A 24440-nucleotide genomic window follows, 5' to 3' on the forward strand; every position below is an offset into this window, starting at 1 on the left:
CAGATTCGAAATTCAAATGTAATATTTTTTTATAATTAAGTGTAACAGTATTTATGGCCAGACTAAGTAATTTCTTTTACTAACTTGTATTATTGACGATTTTTCTTGTTAAATTTAGAATATAAATAATACTTGTGTTTATATATACAACACTAAATATTGCATTAAATATATATTATTCCACGATACGAAGAACTGAGTAAATAGTACAATAGCTTACTGTGTCCGTCAGATTGAGACTTTTGTTTTTATAAGTTTTCACTGAGCGTCGTATTAACTATACTTATGTGCTAACATGTATGGAGGCTGTGATAATCCATACATTTTTATATCTATAACCATCTGAAAAAACGAATGGACCTAACTACAACTCAAAAAGTTACCTCAACCTTAACATAAACTTTTACGAGTGTTTACACATGAAGCGCTTTATAACCTATTAAAATGTATTTGACCGCCTCCTTGGAACAGTGGTTATCGCGTGAACTTAGAACCGAGGGGTCTTGGGTTCGATTCCCGGTGGGGACGCACAAAAAAAATATCTCGGTCTGGCAGGACACAGAAGGCTGATCACCTACTTGTCCATAAAGAAAATCTATCAGTGAATACCCCACTAGAGGACACGGGACTTCACTTTACTAAAATATATATAAAATTTTCCATTCAAAAAAAAAAATATTATTACATATTTGAATAGTCTTATCCACACTAATCGAGCAGCATCTCAAGGAGGGTACCCTAAGAAAACACATACTACACTTATTTATCTACAGAACCCCACTCTTTATGAAAGGAATGATTAATGTCTGCTGGCATTAGGGCTTGCTAACGAATCCCCACCCTCCCAATTATTACACGTACTTATAAGAGTTCTGAGATGGGCCAAAGATAATATTATTTAGCGAAATTAAGATCTACTGTGCTTATTTAACAAGAAATTTAATGAACATTAACGTAGCTCTTCTGACTTATAAGTAATGGCTTCTTCTTAGTAGTTCTTCGCTGAGTTTCTGGTTGAACTAGGACCAGGATATAGTTTGTGCGTTCATCGGTTTATGTGTGATTGAGGGACAAACGTGCAAATAATCGAGCGCATTGCTCACACGGGTTATGCACAGCTAACTATGCGCAGAATCGTTGAGATTAGATTCCAAAATTTTTCTTTGACAGGCAATTAATTTGTGACTATTGCGTATCATATGATATTGAAAAGATTACAGCAATTAAAAAAAATGGTTGCCTGTAAAGTCAGTTTTACGGGCGAAGATTTTACGCGACAACGTCTTTTTCTCGGTAGAATATTTATTGATATGAATATTATTAAATTGCACAATAGGAACAAGGAATTGAATGAAAATAAGAATTGCACAAATTTGAACTATAGAAAATATATTTTGTTTACTAAAAAGACAGAGACAGAGACACAAGCACGCGCCGATTCAATGCGCCTAATTCTTTAGTGCTGCGCGCGCAGCGGACCGATCATAGTTCGGTGACTCATCGTAACGTTACCGGGCGTTACACTTTTATATGAGTGACTCCGAGCCGCAACCTAGTTTAAGACGTTGTCACGTCAATAAACATAAAAAAACTAAAAACCCAACAGACGTTACTGATAGATTTCAATTCATTGTCTCACTTGCTCTACAGAGACTACGTAAGTAAATTTAATCCTGACGATCCTAATCAGGATAACAAGAAAATCTCATCAAAACATCATTAAATTTGTATTGTCATATAGTATGAAGTATACAAACATACAAGTGAAGCGAATAATAATGCGTGCTTGAAAGAAATGGAATTTAATTATTTTTAGTCCCCGTATTGTTTGCGCTAGTTTTTGAATACTTCTCATAGATGTCCTCGTTTCTAACATATGTGAATTTAATACACAGTGCTAGGTAATAATGGCGAAAATATGTAATGATTAATTTCACTCAGATACAATTAATTTATACATACATTGGTATTATGTAATTCCTATTTTATGAAAGTTTGCTGGTGGATGGATGAAAGAGTTAGGCTTAATTTTTCTACCGTAAAAAGTTGAAGAACCGTGAAAAACTAGGCTGGTTGTTCATTTATTCATTGCCTTCTTAAAGGACCTTCTTAAGAGATATCACTATCTATTTGAAAAAGCGAATAGTATCTATGCATACAGGGTGCCTATATGTTGTGAAAAACAGCACAATTACAAATATATTGATTGCGATACATTGCCTGCGATGTATAGGCACCATCTTGTACTAAACGAGCGATCGCGCAGTGTAGTGCGTTCATTGCGATAGTCTCGAGAAAGTAGTGGGAGAAAAAAAGCTACACGCTTTTAAAAGGAAATTTGGTTTTTTATGTTGTACACTGAGCTGGTGGTTCGTCTGATGGTAAGTGAACACCACCACCCGTGATCATTTGTAGAGGAGGAGCCTCTGGAAATGCGTTATCCACTTTTAAGGAGTAAGGGATATGGGAAGGATTGACGACGCGAATAAAGGGATCTATTTTGAAGGAATTCTTCTGTGGATGTGTGGTACCGTCCCCGTTGGAGCTGGCCCAATTAGTGCAGAAACTCGATCCCCATCCTTCGACCAGATCAGACCCAAGCCTATCATCCTTACCCATAAATGTGTCAGTATTTTTTTATGTCTTTCTTTTAAGAAGTTCTTTCTGAAGTTATGAGAGTGACATAAGCTGTTTTAAACCTGATGATATATCTCTATCTTATGGCAAAAATAATTCAACTAGCCCATATTTTTCTGAGTTGTCATAAACATTTTTATATAAAAGTGAAGTCCCGTGTCCCCTAGTGGGGTATGGGGCAATTTATGTACATCTGTTTCACAGATCGATTTTCTTTACGGACAAGTAGGTGATCAGCCTTCTGTGTCCTGCCAGACCGAGACATTTTTTTTTGCGTCCCCGCCGGGAATTGAATCCAGGACCCCTCAGTTCTACGCTCACGCGTTAACCACTGTGCCAAGGAGGCGGTCTGAAACATTTTTATATACAGTTTTAAAATGACTTAATATAAATTAATATTGTTATTAAAAAGAACTCATGCCTACCCATCAAATGGTATACACAAAATAATAAATTAATATAATCTTAATTAATCGAACTTTCCCCTCGCTTTCTGAACCTGTCTCCACCCCTATCTTCTTTATATTCTTCTAACGCTTTCATGGAAAGTACATGAACGTTTCATATATCACGGGGGAGGGCAAAAAAGGCCCCCGATCTCCCCCTTGGCTATAGAAACGTTACTGTGTCTTAGACGTGCTCGGAGGGGTTTTTTGTAAGACCTCCTTCGTTAATTACGCTTTGAGATATATACGGGGTGATGTTATTTGTAATTTGGTTGATTATTAGGGAAATCATGTAGTTTGTATTAATGGTTAAAGGTAAAATGGTAAAGGGTAATTGTCATAACGATAAGTCTAGCAATTTAGTTTGGTTGAAGACTATGTAGTTTATAGTCAAAGGTCAATGTTAAGTTACATTAAGTCGCAGGTCAACAGTAAATATGTAAAATTCTTTTTTGTTTTATAACAAACTAGACTCCTCCCCGGCTTCGCACAGGTGCAATAATAAATGATATCTATTGAGTAATTTATAGATCTAAGCATACAGACACACAAACGGCGGTGGCGGGAGGCGGCGGACACAAAGTCTCAGTTTTTTATCACTCCATGTCCATATTAGTAGCATAGGATATAATATTAGTAGCATAGAATATAATATTAGTAGCATAGGATATAATATTAGTAGCATAGGATATAATATTAGTAGCATAGGATAGGAATTCAATGCTATGAAACAATTGAGGGTTTTAGTAATGTTTAATTACCTTCTAACAGACTCAGTGACTCTATCTAAAAGACATACTTTATATATTGTATACCCTTAGGCACATGAAACCGAAAGAGTAGAAGAAATTCGATTACTGTGGCAGGATCACGGGTGGCCGAGAGGCTAGGCGTTGCTACGGTTAGGCAAGATACGCAGGTTCGAATCCTGCCTCGTGATCAAATTTTTTCTATTCTTTCAAAATTTCTCATACTTTATATAGCTAGCTTATTTATAATTCTTAACTAACTGTTTCCCGCGGCTTCGGTGACATTGTAAAAGACAATTAACATATGTGACACATTTTTAATAAAGCGCGATTTATCAGCCCATATAAATGGATTTCCAAATGGGAATAAGACGTTTCCCCAGGGTAAAAAGTATTACGAAGTGATAGAAAGTCAAACACATGAACACATTTTCGCATTTGTAATTGTTGTAGTTATTGGAGCATTTTATGAAGTTAATAAGTAGGCCAGAATTAATTGTATATTTTGTAAATATTAAACATATTTTTAAAGACACAGTGTCGATGATGATGATTAAAAAAAACTAAAGATGGCGTAATAGTTTGACTGATAAGATTACAATATTTACTCTTTGTTAGGTTAAAAAAGCGAATAATCTCGTTCGTAATTTTTCTCAGTACGCTGTACGCTGATACGGGCAATCATCGAAACGATATTAAAGTCTCTGACATTTATCTGTTCAAAACTTCACATTGACAGAATCCGTCGTCTGTGGGATCGGGAACTAAAGAAAAAGAAGAAGAAAAACTTGCCACTGAAGAAAAAAAAGATTACAACAATAATATAAGTATGGATTACGTATTGTAATTAAAAACACGCTGTATACAAGAAATTCGTCAAAGAAAACGTAGGCCCGGTTCCGTGGCAATTTATCACAAGTCTCGTATATTAATGTGGATAAATGGAGCGTTCGTAAGGAGGGACTAGTGGGGGGAGGGAGGGGGAGGGGTGAGCCCCGTCTTAATACATGCCTGATTGGGTTTTTATATTTCGCTATAAATGAATGGGAAATGTGCCTTATTCATTAGTGGATAGAGTTGAGTTTATGAAGCGATATATATAGAAAAAGTATCGCTAAATGTGTTGGTTCGATGTGTTGTCTTAAGATATATAAGAACGGCACATTTTTTTTTAGTTTTACTTAGATTTTTTTAACGTTTTTGTTAAGGGACATTGGTTTTTATGGAGAGAAAAATGTACCATGGGTGAAGCGTGGGCGGACGGCTAGCTTGTAACAAATAATTATAACTATTTGGAGTATTAAGGGTAGAATTTATTATATAGAATGCTCCTCCGAAACGGCTAGACCGATTCTCACGAAATTGTGCATATGGGGTAGGTCTGAGAATCGGCCACCATCTACTTTTCATATCCCTAAATGATAAGAGTAAGGCAGAACAGCGTATAATATACATATCCTATCCTACTAATATTATAAATGCTAAAGTTTGTAAGGATGTGTCTGTGTTTGTTGCTCTTTCATGCAAAAACTACTGACTGCAGTGTTATGAAAGAAAAGTACTATGGTTTAAATAAAACTACAAACTTTAACTTCATGAATATTCCTCGTATAACTATAGGTGATGTTTTTTCCGTATTGGTTGATTTAGGTTAAGTTGATTTCTAAACGTTTAATAATCGCTTAAAATCAAACATACTATGTTAGGTTATATTTAGGACATAGTTTTCGTAAAACAAACTCTAATGTAATTATTTTGTGAAAAACTAGCTGTAACCTGCGGCGTTACTCGCGTGCTAGACGGTTAAAAAATAGCCTATGTGCTAATCCAGACTATTCATTATCTATTTCGTACCTCGGTATCGGTCTCATATATAAACTATACTAGCTGCGCCCCGCGATTTCATCCGCGTAAGTCCGTATCCCCTAAGAATATCGGGATAATAAGTTGTCTATATGTCATTCCAGTTATCCAGCTATCTCCGCACTAAATTTCATTGCAATCGGTTCGATAGTTTTTGCGTGAATGAGTAACAAACGCACACACATCCTTACAAACTTTCGCATTTATAATATTAGTAGGATAGGATGAACATAAATGAATCCCAGAATGGGCGCTAGATAACAGTCATAATAAATATTAGCCATGTCAATACATAACTACGATCTTATCTGAGCTATAATATAACCGCCTCAGGCCGCTGAAGCGGGTGGCTAAGGAACACCGCTCAGTGAGAGACGAAACTGTTGCAAAACGCTCACTTGATGATACTAATACAGCAGGCTCAGTATGCTTATATCAGTTTATTAGTGAGGCTGAAGTTAATTTCAATGCCTATAATACCAGTCATTGTAACTACCATAAAAGTTATGTTCATTTGAAACTATTTCGTCCATTGTTTTGTATTACGAATGTACGTCCATCACTTACGCAAAATGGGAATCAGATTGTTTAAATGAATGGGTTTAAGAAATATTAACTGGTAATAAGGAATAAAATACACTTAAAAGTATAATCTAACTAGCTGCGCCCCGCGGTATAAAAAGTTGCATATAAGTTATTCAGTTATCCAGCTGTCTACGTACGAAATTTCATTAAATCGGTTAAGTGGTTTTTGCGTGAATGAGCAACAAACACACACACATCCTAACAAACTTTCGCATTTATAATATTACTAGGATTTAATTGCAATATAAAGTCAACTGCGGTTTTCATACATTTTTATAAGTGTCAATTGTCGTTCACTTGACAGAGCGTACACCACCCACGCCGCACGCGTGGGCGTTTCTTCCGTCCAATGAGCGGCGAGCCGGCGTCCCCGTAATGAGCCCCGGCACAACTTTCTGTGGAGCCGCGAAAGTAGCACGGAAAACTTTAACGGCGTCTTCGTTGTTTACTGTGCGTTACTGCCTTGATACTTTAGTATTCATATTTATTTATTTATTTATTTATTAAAATAACAACGTATACTAACCTGTTTGTAGTAAAGAGTTCCTATAAACAGTTCTTATAGGTATCCTACTAATATTATAAATGCGAAAGTTTGTGAGGATGGATGTATGTGTATGTGTATGTTTGTTGCTCTTTCTCGCAAAAACTACTGAACCGATTGAAATGAAATTTGGTACGGAGATAGCTGGACAACTGGAATAACATATAGGCAACTCCTATCCCGATATTCCGTAGGAATTTTTTAAAGTCGGGATAAAAAAATTCTACGGAATATCGGGATAAAAGGTTATACCAGTTGTCCAGCTGTCTACGTACCAAATTTAATTGCAATCGGTTCAGTAGTTTTTGTGTGAAAGAGCAACAAACACACACACATTCTTACAAACTTTCGTATTCACAATATTAATAGGATTAGTAGAAAGTAGGATAGGGTAGGATAGGAATAGTATTAGTATGCTACAATTATTAGGACAAACCCTTGACTGCTTGCGTCTTGGAAATCAACCCTTCGCTTCCCACGAGTGACCGCTGGCCGGTCTGACCTGTTGCTGAACCTGTTTTGAAAAAACTAGCCAAATAACAGGTATAATATATTTTGTTATCAACGAAATTAATACATTTATTGTTGCTTTATATCTATTTTGTGTGCATATGTAATAATATTAAAATTTGTTGAATGGTTTTAGTTTAAAAATTATTAACTGAATAATAACAAAATTGTATTGTAAATAAATAATCATTAATAAATAAAAAATAATATATAATACACGTGAATTTTCTCTTGTCTTTGATCAAGTGACAACGGAACGAATAAATGGCATGAATTTAGAGGCAAGAGATGGTAAAAAAGTATAGTTATTCAATGCGATTCAATTATTTTTGACCACGCAGGCGAAGCCGCGGGCGGATAGCTAGTATTTTCTATTTCATTTGATATACACAATAGAAACAGTTGTAATGTTTATACAAGATATCAGATTAAAATAGTTCTCAGTGATGATTTATTTTTACAATACAATTCGTGATTGTTTGTCAGAGCGGCTGTCCATTTCTTCAAAACCGGTTAACGACACGGTTATCGCTCCGTTCAAGGAGTTAACCCTTCGCGTTCCCACACTTTGACCACTGTCCGTCTTAACCCGCATCTAGACGCGGTTATTTGACCAAACCGGTTATGTATCTCATGAATCCCTTAAAGTATCGTTTGTTAGTATTTTAATGCTCTTTTTAAAGGGTGGGTTTGATCTTCTTTGTCTGTGATGAAGTTCTATAGAATATTATTAAATGAGGATTATTTTATTATGAACTAGCTGCGCCCCGCGGTTTCACCCGCGTAAGTCTGTAGGAATATCGCGATAAAATGTTGCCTGTATGTTATTCCAGTTGTCCAGCTGTCTACGTAAAAAATTTCGTTACAATCGGTTTGGTAGTTTTTGCGTGAAAGAGCAACAAACACACACACACACCCTTACTTAGTTAAAAATAAAGGCGGGAATTTATTACAACAAATATCAAAACCATTCCGTCCCACTACACTCGCTTCAGATAAATTTCGGAGCGTCAGTGAAATTTTAATAACTAATTTTCTTGTAGGACTCACGCCCGCGGCGCACCGCCATCTTTGAGACAACTAATACTTGATTATGTTTTATGATGCAAAATAATAAGGCTCGATACACATGAGGCGGGTCGCGGTCCGTGTGGAATGGCCTTATTGATAAAAATGGATTTGATTGTATTTGAGAGTTTTGAGGAATGCTAAGATTTAATGATACTGGAGTAAGATGAGTAGAATAAAATATAACATTATGATTATGCGAATATAGGGTAATTTCAAGGATTGTATAGATATAGTCATATATATGTCCAATAAAAAAATTACTTTTTTCCGTTATTTGTAATTCAAAGTACCACCAGATTTTTAAGTCACATGCCAGGGAGTATCACGGTTTACATCTCAGAAACTACTGGACCGATTTTGAAAATTCTCTCTCCGATGGATGTGCAAGTGATACTTGGAGCTATAGTCTATATATAATATATGACGGGCGACGCCGGAGCGCTATGTTGGTTTCACTACATAGTATAAAGCAAAGTCGCTTCCCGCGTCTGTATATACATATGTAACTATGCTTAGATTTTAAAACAACGCAACGGATTTTGTTGGGGTTTCTTTTAATAGATAAATTGATTCAAAAGTTTATTAATAATAACACCTATCAAACTACTCCGAATTTAACGCGTACGAAACCGCGGGCAAAAGCTAGTTTACGTAAAACTATACCATGAAAAAGCGATACCTATGGCATGCTATCGAATGAGTCCAACCATTCTGTGTTTAATTTTACATTGGTAATGAACAGACAAAGGTACAGATTTGGGTTTTAAACATAAAAAAAAATTACCATATCAAAAAAATTATGTTGGTACCCCTGCTAGCTAATGAATTTCGTAAACCACAAAACATACGATTTCATGCAAAATATAAATAATTTTAATACGTCTTTCATTTTACCAAAATTTCAGATGTTTCATTAAAACAATTCCCTTATTATTATTTAATTTACAACAAATTTCCTTCCAAGAAACCACTTTAAGAACTTAAACAGAGAGGTTAAGTTACACTGGTCGGAGCTCGGCTTCTTTATGGCGGTGGGCGGGAACAGAATTTAACAAAAACTTCTAACTTTTTTAATTTTTTATGGACTACAAAGGGTATATGAATGCATTTCTTTGTAATGGCTTTCTATTCAAGAAGAACCTGTGTTAAAAACTACTCTTTTCAACTCTTATCGTAAATTGAAGGATTGGATATGGAGATCGTAAATTAAAACATATCGTCAAATGTATTATGATAAAAATTAGGTAAAATATACAAATAATAATAAGCAACTTCATTCATTAAACAAAAGCAAATTCGCCGCACAAAAGCGGACGGGTCAACTTACGCTGGTCGCGTTACCTCAAGGCGGGGGGGTGAAAATTACAAAATTTCACCATTCAGCATCTTTGTTTCCCTCAAGATGGCGCCCCACCCCCGGGTGGAAGTGAAAATTTATTTAAATTACCTACTTTGAACAATATAATTGTGTTTTGTTTATGACGTCAGTTGCTGGTACGTCTATAGCTGTTTTTGTTATATAAATGCTATAAAAATGAAGATAACGGTATTTGAGAGGTGGGTCATTCGATTGCCTTCGTTTATTTACATTTCATAGAAGTATTTCTAGAATGAATATGTTTTTAATCATTATTTCACTTACTTACATTTAATAATTTGAGGTTATGAGTTGTATATTAATAATATCTCAATGCAAAGTCTATCTAACTAAAGTGTTAACGATACATAATGTTTTTTTCAATTTAATATCTACGAACTTAATAAATGTTGACATCACAAAACCATTAATTTTTTCCAGTACAACAAATTATTCTAGAATCAACTATTATTAGGGTAAAATCATGTTTTCAATGATTTCATAAAAACAAGTTCCGTTTCGATATTAAAAGGCGAGTACCAAATGTAACAACAATAAATAATTTGTCTATAAAAGACAAGTTTTCGAACGAATTTCTAGAATTCGAAAAGAGAACTCGTTTTAACCCTTATTACAACCAGTTGGATAGACACGTGTCTAGTGCGCTGTTCTGAACTAGTTCGATTTACGAATTTGGACCGGTTTCATTTTGAATTTAGAATTCTAGTTTTCTTTTTATTTCGACTTTTTTTTTTCATTATTGTTAGCCGTATGTTTATATGGCAATACACAGAAATAGGCAGTTTTAAAGTTTTTAATAATGAGGACGATTATAATTATTGTGTACATTTTTGATAAAATAAATGAAAACATAATATTTTTAATATTCCAAACTACAGCTTGTTAAAAAAAATTCTATGAAGATATATTACATACAAACATGAACCTATATTTTTCTCTCTTGGATCTTTCTCTGACCTGACTGGAAACCTATTTCTTTAATCACACTCAGGTCAGGCCAGGCAGGGTTTATCTATCGTCTAAAAGAACATAAATAACAAATGACTCCAACTCCAACCTCATTAATTGCTCAAAACCTACAGCGTAGTGAATGTTAATTTTATATTAATTAATTACCCAAACTCAATTTCCTCAACCATCTTAATAACGTTAAGGCATAGACAAGACGCGCCAATTAAAATTTGAAAATTGAATTTCGAACGTCTCTTTTATCTTTAACGTCAAACCATTTTAATTATGGAGCGAACGGTATAAAAGCAGTTTATCGCGAGGGTGGGGGCGTGGGGGGCAAGAAGCCGAGATTTTATAGCTCAGTACCGTCGCTACGCTTTTAATGGCTTGCCCGGCCTTTGTGGGGGGTAAGTCACCCCTTTGTATTGCTGATTTTATTTCGAAGAATAATAACGGCATAGATAATATAATGCCGGTTGAGGTTTTGGGTTGCGAGCGGTTTCTAGAAGTTTTCTATTCATGACGAATTATAATGCAGTGTAATGTGTATTGTTTTGAATTATTATGTGCCTATTAATTAATATTATGATTAGTAGTCTCATTATACGAACTTTCTGGAATGTTAAATGGATGTCATAATATAATAAAATTATTTTTTAAGTAAACAGGAATAAATGCTATTGATTATTTACAGTTACGCGAGTTTTATACATTTATAATTTGATCGTCTCTATGAAACGACTAAATCGCGTTTAAAATCCGTTAAAAGTCTTCAATTTCTATATTTTTACTTACTAATAACTTCGTTTCAGAAGTTCTCATAACCATAAATGATATATACCTATAACATATGTGATATAATGAATAAATAGCGTTAAATCATTCACAAAAATTCCTGTTTTAAAGTATGAAGTTTGTATAATGTTCTAAATAGAATTAAGATTATAAAATAAATGTGTGCAAATATTTATTTCATGTATCACAGATTAGAATTTTATTAAAATAATAAATAAATCAGAGAATTGCAACAAATCCGTTAATATAATATTAAATTCCTTATTTAATATTTGTAGTAAAGACTCAATTAAGATATGGAAGTAAATAAGATATTTCATTACAAAATAGCAATTTAACTACTTAGCTTATTGGCCAATTAAGTAATTAGGTCAAGCATACAAAACCTAGATCGATAGAGGAAAAATACACCCAAAATTCTGTATATGCAATTCCTTAGATAAACCTACACTTATATTAATTAAGATAGATAATAATATAGATAAATACCAATATAAATGAGTAACAAGCATTAATTTAGCTCCCAACGAACATCACATCTTACCAAATGGCGCGACTTCCTAAACTTAACAAAGCAAACCCCGCGAAGTAAAGCAAAAACGGAGCCATCGCCTAATCTCACTAAAATCAATACCTTTTTCCACCCCCGAAAATTTTCCAAACTACCCCCCACCCTTTCAATTTTAACGACAAAGTATTATTTAATTTCCACCGTCTTTTCTCCATTGTGGTGGTGCGAAAGGGAGGGTGCGATCTTTTCTTTTCGCTAAGACGTCGTCTGATCGCCCGTCTCGCTCCACGCGCATTTAGACTGTGCGTTAGAGTGAGATGGGCATATCTAAGATATTCTGCCGCGTTTTCTTAGTATAGATTTATATATAGAAGGGGTTTTCACCCCGCGTGGAGGCAAAAAGTTTGGCCCGTTCTATGAATGTTTTAGTTTTTTTAAAACGCTTATGTTTCGCTGAGAAACGCGGAGGGAACGACCGTGTTTTAAATTATTATTTATTATTTTTTTTAATTAATAACAACGCTTTAGTTTAACGATATATGCTTATCTTTACTTATAGAAAGAAAGAAAATACGTTTATTATGACACATACAGGTAAATATAACAAAGTAATAAATATAGTTAAAATATATATGTGCCTTAATTAGGCCCGCCACTCAGCGTACTGACACTGATTTTCAGTGGATGCCTTATGCCTTATAGACATCTTATCTATGGGTTATGAACATAGCTATATATTATGTACCTTATTCGTTAACAAACAAACAATAAAATGTACACAGAATAATGTTGATATAACCTTTGTAAGGAAATAAAGCAGAAATCATTTACGCAAAAAATATTTCATAGACAAAATTTGGCAATAAAGTAAATTTCAAGTCTTAATATTCTGCATAATAATTATGTTTTACATTACCGCGTAAATTGCATGTATTCGTGTATATTAAAATCGCATAGAGTTCTATTATTCTATTTTATTAGAATTCTAATTATATTATTCGCCTTATTCCTTCACCTGTACGCTGACTAAATAAATTTTTCTTATGTAAGTACGTGTTACATATAATATAGAAATAAATGTAAAATTGACATTATTTTAAAAGAGCAACTGCAGAGTTTCTTGCCGGCTCTTCTCTGTAGAAACTGCCTTCCGACCCGGTGGTAAATGTTATAATTGTATTATGACGATTCAAAAGTGCTTCTATAAGATGTCTAATTGAATGAATTAATGTTTTGTTTAGAATACCTCCAAAAGCCCAAAAGCCATAAAGCCATTTAAATTTCGAATCGCACTTGGAACGAAACGCCATCTAAATAGGAAAAAGCCCCAAATCGTGTAATCTTGAGACCTTGCCTCATGACGCATGGGAGGCACGTCGCGTGGTCGTTCATAGTATGGGACTGATATAAGTGTTTGTCTGTCCGTTTGTTCTAGAGAAGATTTAGTTTAGATTAATAGAAGTTGCTAGATGTTCGGGTAAATTGCAACTAATGTTTTTTTTTATGGGGAGGTCTCTTTAACCGACTTTAAAAAAGGAGGTGTTACTTCATAACTTTTTAGCGGGTGAATCGATTTTGATGTTTCATTGATTTTGTTGTGCTGGTGCCTCTCATGTGCTCCTATTTCAATTAAGTCTAGATCTGACAATTTAAAGGCGGTTCATGAATTGATAGACGACATTGAATAGTGATTATTGATCATTAAAATCATTCTTTATCAACTGGTGATCGGATATCTAGATAAAAAGAGGATCTATTTATTGAAAAGTCTATGTACTATATTTGTTTTAGTTGTTTTTGGTATTTAATTTTTTTTTTTTTTTTTATGTTACCGTCGGCAATGGAGCTGGTGGGTCGCCTGATGGTAAGCGCTACCACCGCCCATGAACATTTGGAGAGGCGTAAGGTCGTTTGCAGACCTTACGTCTCTCCAAATGGATTGCCGACTTCAAATTTGAAAGGAAATGGGAAAGGATTGATTAGAGGAATAAAGGAAAGGAATGGGACGGGTAAGGAAAGGGAAATGGGCCTCCGGCTCCCCCACTCACCGAACGAAACACAGCAGTATGCTATTTCACGCCGGTCTTCTGTGGGAGTGTGGTACTTCCCCGGTGCGAGCTGGCCCAATTCGTGCCGAAGCGTGCTCGACTACCACAATAAAAAAATACCATAATATAACAAGCACTACACTTTAACACTAAACACTAAATTCACGCAAAAACACTTAAACACTTTATGAACATAAAATAAAGATGTGTGCCCATGCGGAATATTTTCTTACAGGCAAAACCGTGGGCATAGCTAGTTAAATCAATCCTGGGACTTTTGGAGCCATTGTAGGTCATCATCAGGGCTTCTATCTTTGTTTTATCTGCAATAAAATAGAAATAAAAACATAAATAAAATACATAGCAATGGAATCCTTAAAAATTCGGGTGTAGTTATAATGGATCTAGTTCTATTTTAATATTAGATAGAAAGATATGATACAACCTAGATATTATAAGCTTTCTCACCCACTCTTTCCTTTGTTATTTTATTTATTAAAATAATGTCATAAATGTGAAAGTTTGTTTGTTTGGATGTTCGTCTGTCAATTACGTTGAAACTACGAAATGGATTTTATTAGTATATTATAATTTTCTACAAACAAGGTCACTAGCGTGTCTCAAAAAGATATACTTGTATTTATTATTCTGTGGCACCACTCCAGGTTATAAGGTGGGTCTATAATGTATCAATATTCTATAATATACAAAAGAAATCATGTCAAACGGTTCAAAGCATACTCCTTCGTTTTAAAACTAACTGTATAAGGGCAGTTTTTTCTAAAAACATTTTTTATCTGTGCATATTATTTGTCAGTTGAACATTATTTATCTATGGTTGGTATTCAAGTAGGTACACGGCGGCAAATAGAGGAATCTTGGGCGGACTAATCCACCAATTACGTATTTTAATAGCGTATACAGATCGTTTTAATATTCCACTCCTTGTTTTACGGCTCACGGACCCTCGGAAGAGGTATTTTAATATTTTATTATTTGTTTGCTAAGGATGTTTCTTACCTAACTTGGTAACGTATAGGTAGTTTTGTATTTTTCATCGTTTTCGAATAAAATTAGATGTTATGTGAAAAATTATAATATTTTGTATAAAAATAGATTTTTCATGACTTAGGTATATTTTAGAAGAACGATTAAGCAAATGTCCATAAGTTTTTCTTTATTTTTACTAGATGTTTTGAAGTTTTCACTCAGAGTAGGAACCTAGTCTAGAGTTGTACGTCTTTTCTATACTGTCTATTTAAATTGAGCTGATTTATTTCACACATGAATGCTTTTGAGATTCAAATGACGTTCCTTCAAGAAATAATTATAAACTAATTAGTAACTGAATAAAGGAGAATATAAAAACGAGCAAATTCAATTTACTTCTTAAACGATAATTTCGTCAAAAATACAATCGATTCATGATATAATAAAGATGACTTATCTAACGTAACCATTTATTATTGGGTACGTTAAAGCAAGAAGTTTCAATAGGCTAGTAGTTAGCTTAAACAAACAATCAAATTCTTCACCATTATAGTAATAAAAAAAAAATAGCATAATATTTTTTTAACCTTATTCACAAGGCTTTATCTCACAAGAACATTAATTTTTCCAGACTCATAACACGAACTAATTATACACGATCAAACTACACCCGCAGTCTCCCAGGCGGCATACATTTGAATGGTGACCATGCTTTGTGGGAAAAGTGAGTTATTTGTGAAGACAAATATAGCTTATGAAGCAATGAAAATTTTGAAGATCACACACAGTAAATGTTGTTTTTCTTACTATTTTTTTATGTTACCGTCGGCAATGGAGCTGGTAGGTCACCTGGTAAGCCATGATAAGCGCTACCACCGCCTATGAATTTGCAGAGGTGCAAGGTCATTTACAGACCTTACGTCTTTACAAATGGATTGCCGACTTAAAATGGAATGGGATAAAAACAGATTGACAAGGGGAAATACCACACCGTAAGCGAAAGGAAAAGGATGCGGACCTCCGGGTCTCCCACCCACCGAACGAAACAGAGCAGCATGCTACTATTTCACGCCGGTCTTCTGTGGGGGTGTGGTACTTCCCTATGTAATCCCTTCCTAATGTATCATAATGTATCACTACTATGTATTGAATTTCATTAACATACATCTATCCACATACAAATTAACAACAAAATCAATAGCTCTACAGACAAATGTTTAAGTGTCCATGAGCACTAGTAACCAGAGATCACGTAACAACCGTTTCCGTTTCCACATTTAAATATTACAAAAATGTCCCTCAAACTCCCAACAAGTAGCCACCCTACACCCAGCATCCCTGTACGAAATCCGAAAGGTTGCTTGCCGAGCATAAAATTCCGAACACGAAAGAGTCAGTGCCATTTATTAAAACCAGTTGCTAAGTTAAAATTAAATGTGAAAAACGAACCCCACCCCCTGGGAGCGACCCCCTTATACCACCCGGATTTAGTTTAATATTTTCGACCTAATTCTTCATGTATGAGAAAAACGTAGTTTTGATTAATCTGCAGTTTCTCGGATGAAGGATTCTTTATTAGATAACGCTATCTTTTACCAGTAAAAAGTCTAATAGAGTTTTAATAGATTTAAGATTCGTACTATTAATATTATAAACGCGAAAGTTTGTATGTATGGATGGATGGATATTAGTTACTGTTTCACGCGAAAACAGCGTATCGTATATATATGAAATTCGGTACAGAGATAGATTATCTGTTTTTTAATAAAGTGACCACAGAAAATTTAAACCACTATAATATCGACCAAAAAGTATAATAGAAACTATATTTTATTACCCTTTCTTTCCATTTTTTTCCTCGAATACTTTACCCACATTATACTTAAGTAGTATATTTCTAAATATCACATTAGTTTGCATACTGGATATATTTATAATTATCAAAAATCAAAGGTATATGTGTTAAACTGTTGGCGCATAACTTCTAAACTACTAAACTTAATTCGACGAATGAAGTGTCGTTACTTCGGTGGGACTCATTTAATTAGTTAAATATACATGCACTTCAATCTAGGTATTCCTCCAAATGCCTAACCGTAGACTTTCTTTTGTGAAGGTATGCATATGGACTGATATATACTAGTTATATTTTAAGATATTTTTCTAGAATTATTGAACTACCTATCCACAGCATAGTTAAAGGAATTAATATTCAGTGCTAGTTTACAAGCATAGCTCCCGTTCCCTTGAGATTTCCGGGATAAAAACCATCCCATGGCCTTTCTCGGGTCTCAAACTATGCATGTACTAAATTTCATCCAAATTAATCAAGTGGTAAAGGCGTGAAGAGGAGACAGACAGACTTTCAAATTTATAAATACTTATGTAAGTCACTACGCAGCGACGCATAGAGGTTTTCTACTTTATTATATGTATAATACAATACATAAAATAGAAAAATAAATAATAATGCATGTGCAGAATTAGATATGAAATAAACAAAAAATTGTCGTGTCTTAAAAAATAATTGTTTTTTACCTAACCCCGATTCGAACTAGCACTGGTTTTATAAGGTGTTTCCAATAATCAACTCTGCTCAGATAAGAATAAGGTCGTAAATTTAAACAACAAGCGGACAACACGTCCGCGAAGTTTTAATAGAAATTTAAATTGGGTTTGTGTTCGCATTGCAATTATTTACTTGTGTGCATTATTTTATTTCTGATAAAGAAAATATTTTTGACCTTTGACTCAATGGTTATACGTTTTTTTTGTCTACAAAGTACCGTATGTGTGGTCTGGAGGAGGTTTAGATTATAAGTAAAGATAATATTGTTTATTTTCATAGGGGAAGTTAAATATATGAGGAGTTCCCAGATATTTCCATATTATATGGTACAAAACCTAAATTTATTTATTTATTTATACTTTATAGTACATATCATTAGATAAAAAGGGGTAAACGGAACAATAAATTGTCAGTTTAAAAAAGACAAGAAAAGGCGGCCTTATTGCTCAAGAGCAATCTTTTCCAGGCAACCTTTTACCTGGCTGCCTCGCGATTAAACTAATCTTAAAAAATCTCATTTGAATAGTCCATTTTTTGGAAATTGATTATAGGCTGTATATTACATATTATATAATTAAAATATAACATGGGTGAAACCACGCGGCGCAGGTAGTATGTCGATAAATACTAAAGAAAGTTGAACAAGTCTATTAGCTCGCGAGGTGACGGAGTTAGCGAGGGAGCATCCCTCTTAAAACAAAGGAGGGTAATTGAAAATTCTATCAAAAGTTTCTGAGACGCCCGATCAGTGTTAGTCTGTTTGCGTCTCTGTTGGATGGAGCCCGGGCCAGACATGTCTGGCTATTTTTCGTTGTATTTCACAAAGGTTGTGTTAGTCTCGATAAATTAGATGAAGGATAGATTTTTGTATTATTTTATTTATAACTGCTTTGCCCGTGTAGATATATATCCTATGTCACTCAGCGATGTTGCAGCTTTCTAATGGTAAAAGAATTTTTAAAATCCTGTAGTTTTTGAGTTTATCCATTATAAACAAACAAACAAAAAAACAAATTCTTCCTCTTCATAGTATTAGTGGAGATGTATTTATATTAACTGTTGTATGTAAATAAAAACACCTCAATTACTTATACATTCGTAACATATAGTTTATTATTATATATACTCTACTATATATGTTTACTGTATATGTCTATACTAAACAGAATTTGAAAGAGATCACAAATACTGTGTTGAATGTATTTGAGATCGAACCCGCAACTTCGCACAGAACATCAACTGAAATCAACCACTACGCCAACCGTATAATCTAAACGTGCATTCAAGCTAGTCTCCCCTTTATTCATAAAGTTAAATAACGCCATTAAAATTGCATACAAAGACGCGAATTTCAACGTACAAACAGTACCTACATGCTTTAAAGAACAAGCGCGCTCGCGGCGATTCTAATTTTAAACTTCCCCGATCCGTCTTCAGCGTTCATTTTTCCCCCCATCCCCCTCCCCGGGTCGCCCCCCTCGCCCCCTCTCGGCGAAACTTTGACGTTTCCGTAGAGGCAACTAGCTCGCGTGCGGTCGGTGGGTTTAATCAATTTTTAAACTAAATTTTCGGTTTAATTAATTTTGACGTATTCCTTTCTTTTTGTTGTGTATTTGTTTGTCTGTTGTGCTCTATTGCTGTGAGTGTTTGATAGATTTAAACTGGAGGTCTATACAGGTCTATATATAATAGTATTTCGTGGTGTTTGTCCAAAATAATTACAGTTTACTTGGTATTTTAAAGCGCTTTACTCAGGTCATTCACGTTTACAGTTTACGCTATTCTGTCGTTAAAAGATACATATATTTTTTGAACTCATTTGTCATAAAATAATACTAATTATATAATAGTGTATTGGGTATTAAGCCGAGTAAGATGACACCATTGACCCCATTAAAAGTTTAAAATATTTATTTCTCATATTAATATCTAATATACTACAATTTAATAAATAAAACAATGCTTTATCATCATTCACAGGACAGTTCTAGGCTCCAAACTAACGAATCTATCCACTTCACTCATAAACTTAGTTCCTTACCAAGCTTATAAAAATCCACCTTCCTCAAAAGACACGCCCTAAATTCAATAACGGGGTCAAACAGCGCTATAACAAATGCGTATTCGGAAAAACAGAACGGACCTTCCAAATGTAATTTACGCAATTCACAAAACTACAACTATCGCGGCCCGAAATCCTAAAAAAGGTCGGCCCTAACCAAACACGGACCCTTATAAAACATAAGGGCGAAGTGAACTAAAAACCCCCCAAAAAGGCACTAAAACTGAGGGAATTAAACCCTTTCTAACTACTTTTCGAAACACTTTTCCGACCCGCCCCGCTACGCCAAAATATATGAATCTCAATTTATATTTTCTAACGCGGGTTGTACAGGGACGGATCTGGTGTCTCATTGAATATTATTTATAAATACATCGAACACATTATAAGGAATGTTTGATTTTGTTATAAGGCCAAAGGTTGGTTTTTAATTAATGCCGGAATATCTTAACAAACATGAATCTGACCCTGAATAACATGGAGTTTCTTATATTTCCACATACTTGGCCGAAATTTTGAAAGAATAGAAAAAATTTCTCATTTATAAAGCATTTCAATGCTATAAAACTAAAAATTAAATACTTGGCCCAATTATACTGTAGGTATTTTGACCAAGGTAGCAAAAAACTAAATCATGAGTCATCCCTTTATAACAGGTATTTATACTTTTTTATTATCAAGCTTACTTCTTTGATGGCGTGCCTACAAAAATATATAACAAAAACTCAACAGAACGGGGAAGGTACACCCCCACATAAGCCAAGCGTGAAATCGTAGCATGCTACTGCGTTTCGTTTGGTGAGTGAGGAAGCCGGAAGCCCTTTCCTCACCCTTTCTAGTCTTTTACTTTATTCCCTCCATCAATCCTTTCCATATCCCTTATTCAACGAAATTGGCAAACCATTTATACATAGCCTATATGTCTGTACAAATGGTTCGGTCAGGCGACTTACTATCTCCTTTGGCAACTATAACATAATAAAAGAGAGACTTTGTAAATCAAGTACGTCTCTGCAAACCAAGCGATAAGTCTCCCACGCTGGGCAAACGGAATTTCTTCGGCGAACACATTCCTACTAATTGTATAAACGTTATTTTAATATGAGTAGCTTTATTAAGTCATGTGTATTTCTTGAACTGTATTTTAAATACATTTTGGCTTTTTGAGATCACTCCGAAAGCATTTGGTTGGTACGCAGATGTTATTTAAGTAAACTTATACAAAGAAATCCATTAAAATAATAATTTGTTTGTTTGTTTGAACACGCTAATCTCAGAAGCTAATGGCAAGGCCAGCGCGGGCTACTAGTCTATAGATAGGAAGATCTACAAGTTCTACTACAGTTATTCAAGATTTTTTAACAGCAGGTATTACATGTTGCCTGAAATAAATTTATAAGCTATCCTAATAAATATATAATTCTTACTTTCCTAGACAAGATTAGTATTTTGTTATATATTTTTATAATAGTAATTAAACCAACATTTAGAAAACATCACCGTTCGAAGTACAGGCATTCAAATTTAGTTTCAGACATACCCGCATCCAAACAAACAGATAAACAATAAAATCAAGAGCCCAATTCCAATGAAATATGAAGAGAAAATTCAGTGACAAAGCAAATTGCGTTCCGTCGTGTTTCGCACGATTTATTGCCTCCCTCAGTAACAAAGATAACTGTACAAAATTCAACTATTAATATTTAATATTGTTTCCTGCCTTTACGGTATTCCGGTAAGAGTCCACAAAAGGTTTAAGACACAATGGTTTAAAGTCAATCTCTAGCGGTGATTTTTACTATTTAGGAAACGCCCTATTAACTGCTTTTTGGCTTGTTCCATCGTGGAGATGACTAGGAATAATTGGGCAGACCGAATTTTCGTTCTGCAATTTTTTTTTTTATGTCATAGCGGGCAGCTGAGCTGGTGGTTCGCCTGATGTAAAGCGATCACCACCGCCCATAAACATTCGCAAAGGTGTAAGTACCTCTGTGAATGCACTGCCTGCTTTTATGGGGTAAGGGAAAAGGAAAGGATTAACGACTGGAAAGAAGGAATGGACTAGGACGGGTGAGGAAAAGGAAATGGGCCTCCGGCTCCCCCACTCACCGTACGAAATACAGTGGCATGCCACTATTTCACGCCGGTTTTCTGTGGGGGTGTGGTACTTCCCCGGTGCGAGCTGGCCCAATTCGTGCGGAAGCGTGCTCGACTCCCACAATGATTTTGAATTGAAGTGTAAATAATTAATAACTCTTAAATTCATTAACACCATCAGACTTTATATGTTCCCACTGCAGCGGCACGGGCCTGCTATAAGGATTCAGGTCCACGCTGACCAAGTACGGGTAGGCAGATGTCACATGTTAACGAATTTTTGATTCCTTAACATACCGTTTTCGCGCTATTTTCGCTCTCACGTGTCATTATTATTTAATTAATATATGAAGATGTTTCGGACACTGAAATATCCATTATCTATGTATCTGATATAAGAATTTTAGGTTTTTTCAATTTATTAAAAGAGTCACGGCAGCAATAAGGTTTATTATAAACAAATAAGTTTTATTATATAATATAACCTAGCTGGAAAAAAAATCCTTTAATTTTTTTTTTTATGTCAACAGTTCATACAAACAGGCCTGCCGACCTGAATTATCACGCCACGTTCATTCATGTTTGTTCGAATTTCAAATCAAATCAGCGCGCTTCTGACAGAAGATTAAAATTCAACCCGTAGATTCAAGATGGCGGCCAAAGTTACGACGTAACAAGCAACAAAATTGTCGGAATTCAAATCACGTGACAAAAGTACTGCAGCGAACGCCTCCTACAACAAATTCAATAAAGTTGCCGAAACTACGGTAAGGGGAATACATAATTTCTTAGTGTCTTTGCTCGTGCTAGGGGTGTTATTGCATCGATGGAATATGATTATGCATTATGCTTGATAATTGTTTGAAGCAATGTTTAATTTGCTGAAACTTAACAGTTTATATTTTATTTATACTGTTACTGGAAATAAACCTTATTCCATTTGGCTATAGATTTAGTTAAATCATATTTTTTTAAGGCTCAAGTACATGCGTTTCGAAACAATTGCTACTAGATAGGACCCGACGAAATTGCCTTAAATTTTATGTTGATAAAAGGAATCAATTAAGTAGAAAATTTCCCAGATGCAACTGCCGAAATCTAGTGCTTTATCGGAAGCATCGACAAAAACCATCGATAAGATCCGCGATAGAGCACACCACTACACAAATCTAGTTACGACTCGTGAATATATTTTGTAATTACAGGTAAAGTTGAAGATGAAAATTTTCGACGCAGCTGCGCGCCGTGCCGTCTCTAATTTGAATGTGCAAGAAATGTTATTTAAATTTATGTTCCAGACGTTTCGTTAAGAAATTATGATTTAAATTAATTTATTATCGTTCTATTTTTGAAATTTATTTAAAATGTAGATGGTGTTTTTGGTTATTCGATCTTTTGCGCCGAAACCTTCGAAGCAAGAATGAATCTCATTCAATCATTGACTTATAAATTGAAGATGTTTTTGTTATATCAAACAACTAGTTCTTAGACTAATTTACATTGCATTACATTGGTTGAATTGATCAGCACCTTGGTTTGCCACATGCATTGCCCCATACCCCACAGTGGAATAGTACACAAGTAGACATAATTAATACAAATAACTATACAGATTGCTTCATAGAGGAAACCATGGAGGAAAAAACAAGTGAGCAGAACAGCCTATCCATTATATTCAGATTTTGCTTATGAAAAAAGTGGCTTACCGCAATATCAATAAATGTTATTTTTATAATATTTGATTTCTAAACCGTCATAGTCGAAAGTAATGATAATTTATAATTCTAAGAATCACATGGTTATTTGAAGATGCTAAATCTACGTATCTATTGGTACTTATTAAATATGTATTAAATATTGGATTCCATTACAATCTATATTTTTCTTTAGTTAATTACAGACCCCGTTGAACATTCACAACTCACGATAGCACTTAAATTGCAACACAGCGTCTTCATCCGCCATATTGTATTTAATTCGCGCCAAGTCGGTTCAATTTTCAAATTTCGAAACTTCGGTGTTCGTTTTCAAGTTGGAATTGAGAGCTCCGTATTCGGGGCACGAGTTTTACTGCGCCTCTAGTTGTTCGTTGAGACTTATTCCAAATTTGAATGTCAATAGAATAATTTTGCTCAATAATTTCAAACGATAGCGATGTTTTTTGAAAATATATTGGACGACTCAAAGAATCGACTAATTGTCTTAAGTGACAATAATTATAATAGACAATTATAAAGTCATAATTTTATATTATATAAGTTATACGTAAAAATAGGACTACCTACTACCTCCTGAGTACTGATGAAATGAAACAATAAATAATATTATTGAATCAAATTTCCACCTTGTCCTTTGTCCTTTATATCTACATTCTTTTTATTATTATCTTGGCTATATACGAAACTAAACGAAAGCATTAGAATAATTCAAAATTACATACAGAACTAAAACATTGAATATGTTTAAACTATGCAGTCTGTAAACTAATAAAAAAAAAACCCACGCCCACACCTATTCGCAGATTAAAAACTAAATTTAAACTTGGAACGCAAAGCAATCCCGCCGAGTTCCTATTCGCTTCCCGGATTCCCAGTTCCTTGTCGAGAGAAGTAAACAAAATTTCTGCAAGGATAT

The 24440-nt window shown here is 34.5% G+C and overlaps 1 protein-coding gene across 1 annotated transcript in view; it reads right to left on the reverse strand.

The window, feature by feature from the left end:
- Window positions 1-23771, reverse strand: part of LOC119837688 (trypsin 5G1-like) — a 67806-nt gene extending 44035 nt beyond the window's left edge. Inside the window, exon 1 of the mRNA XM_038363419.1 lies at window positions 23732-23771. Coding sequence (XP_038219347.1) covers window positions 23732-23771 — 40 coding nt within the window. The remainder of the gene's footprint in view (window positions 1-23731) is intronic.
- Window positions 23772-24440: the final 669 nt, after the last annotated feature.

This window comes from Zerene cesonia, chromosome 28, assembly GCF_012273895.1.
Source record: "Zerene cesonia ecotype Mississippi chromosome 28, Zerene_cesonia_1.1, whole genome shotgun sequence".
Classification (NCBI taxonomy): domain Eukaryota; kingdom Metazoa; phylum Arthropoda; class Insecta; order Lepidoptera; family Pieridae; genus Zerene; species Zerene cesonia.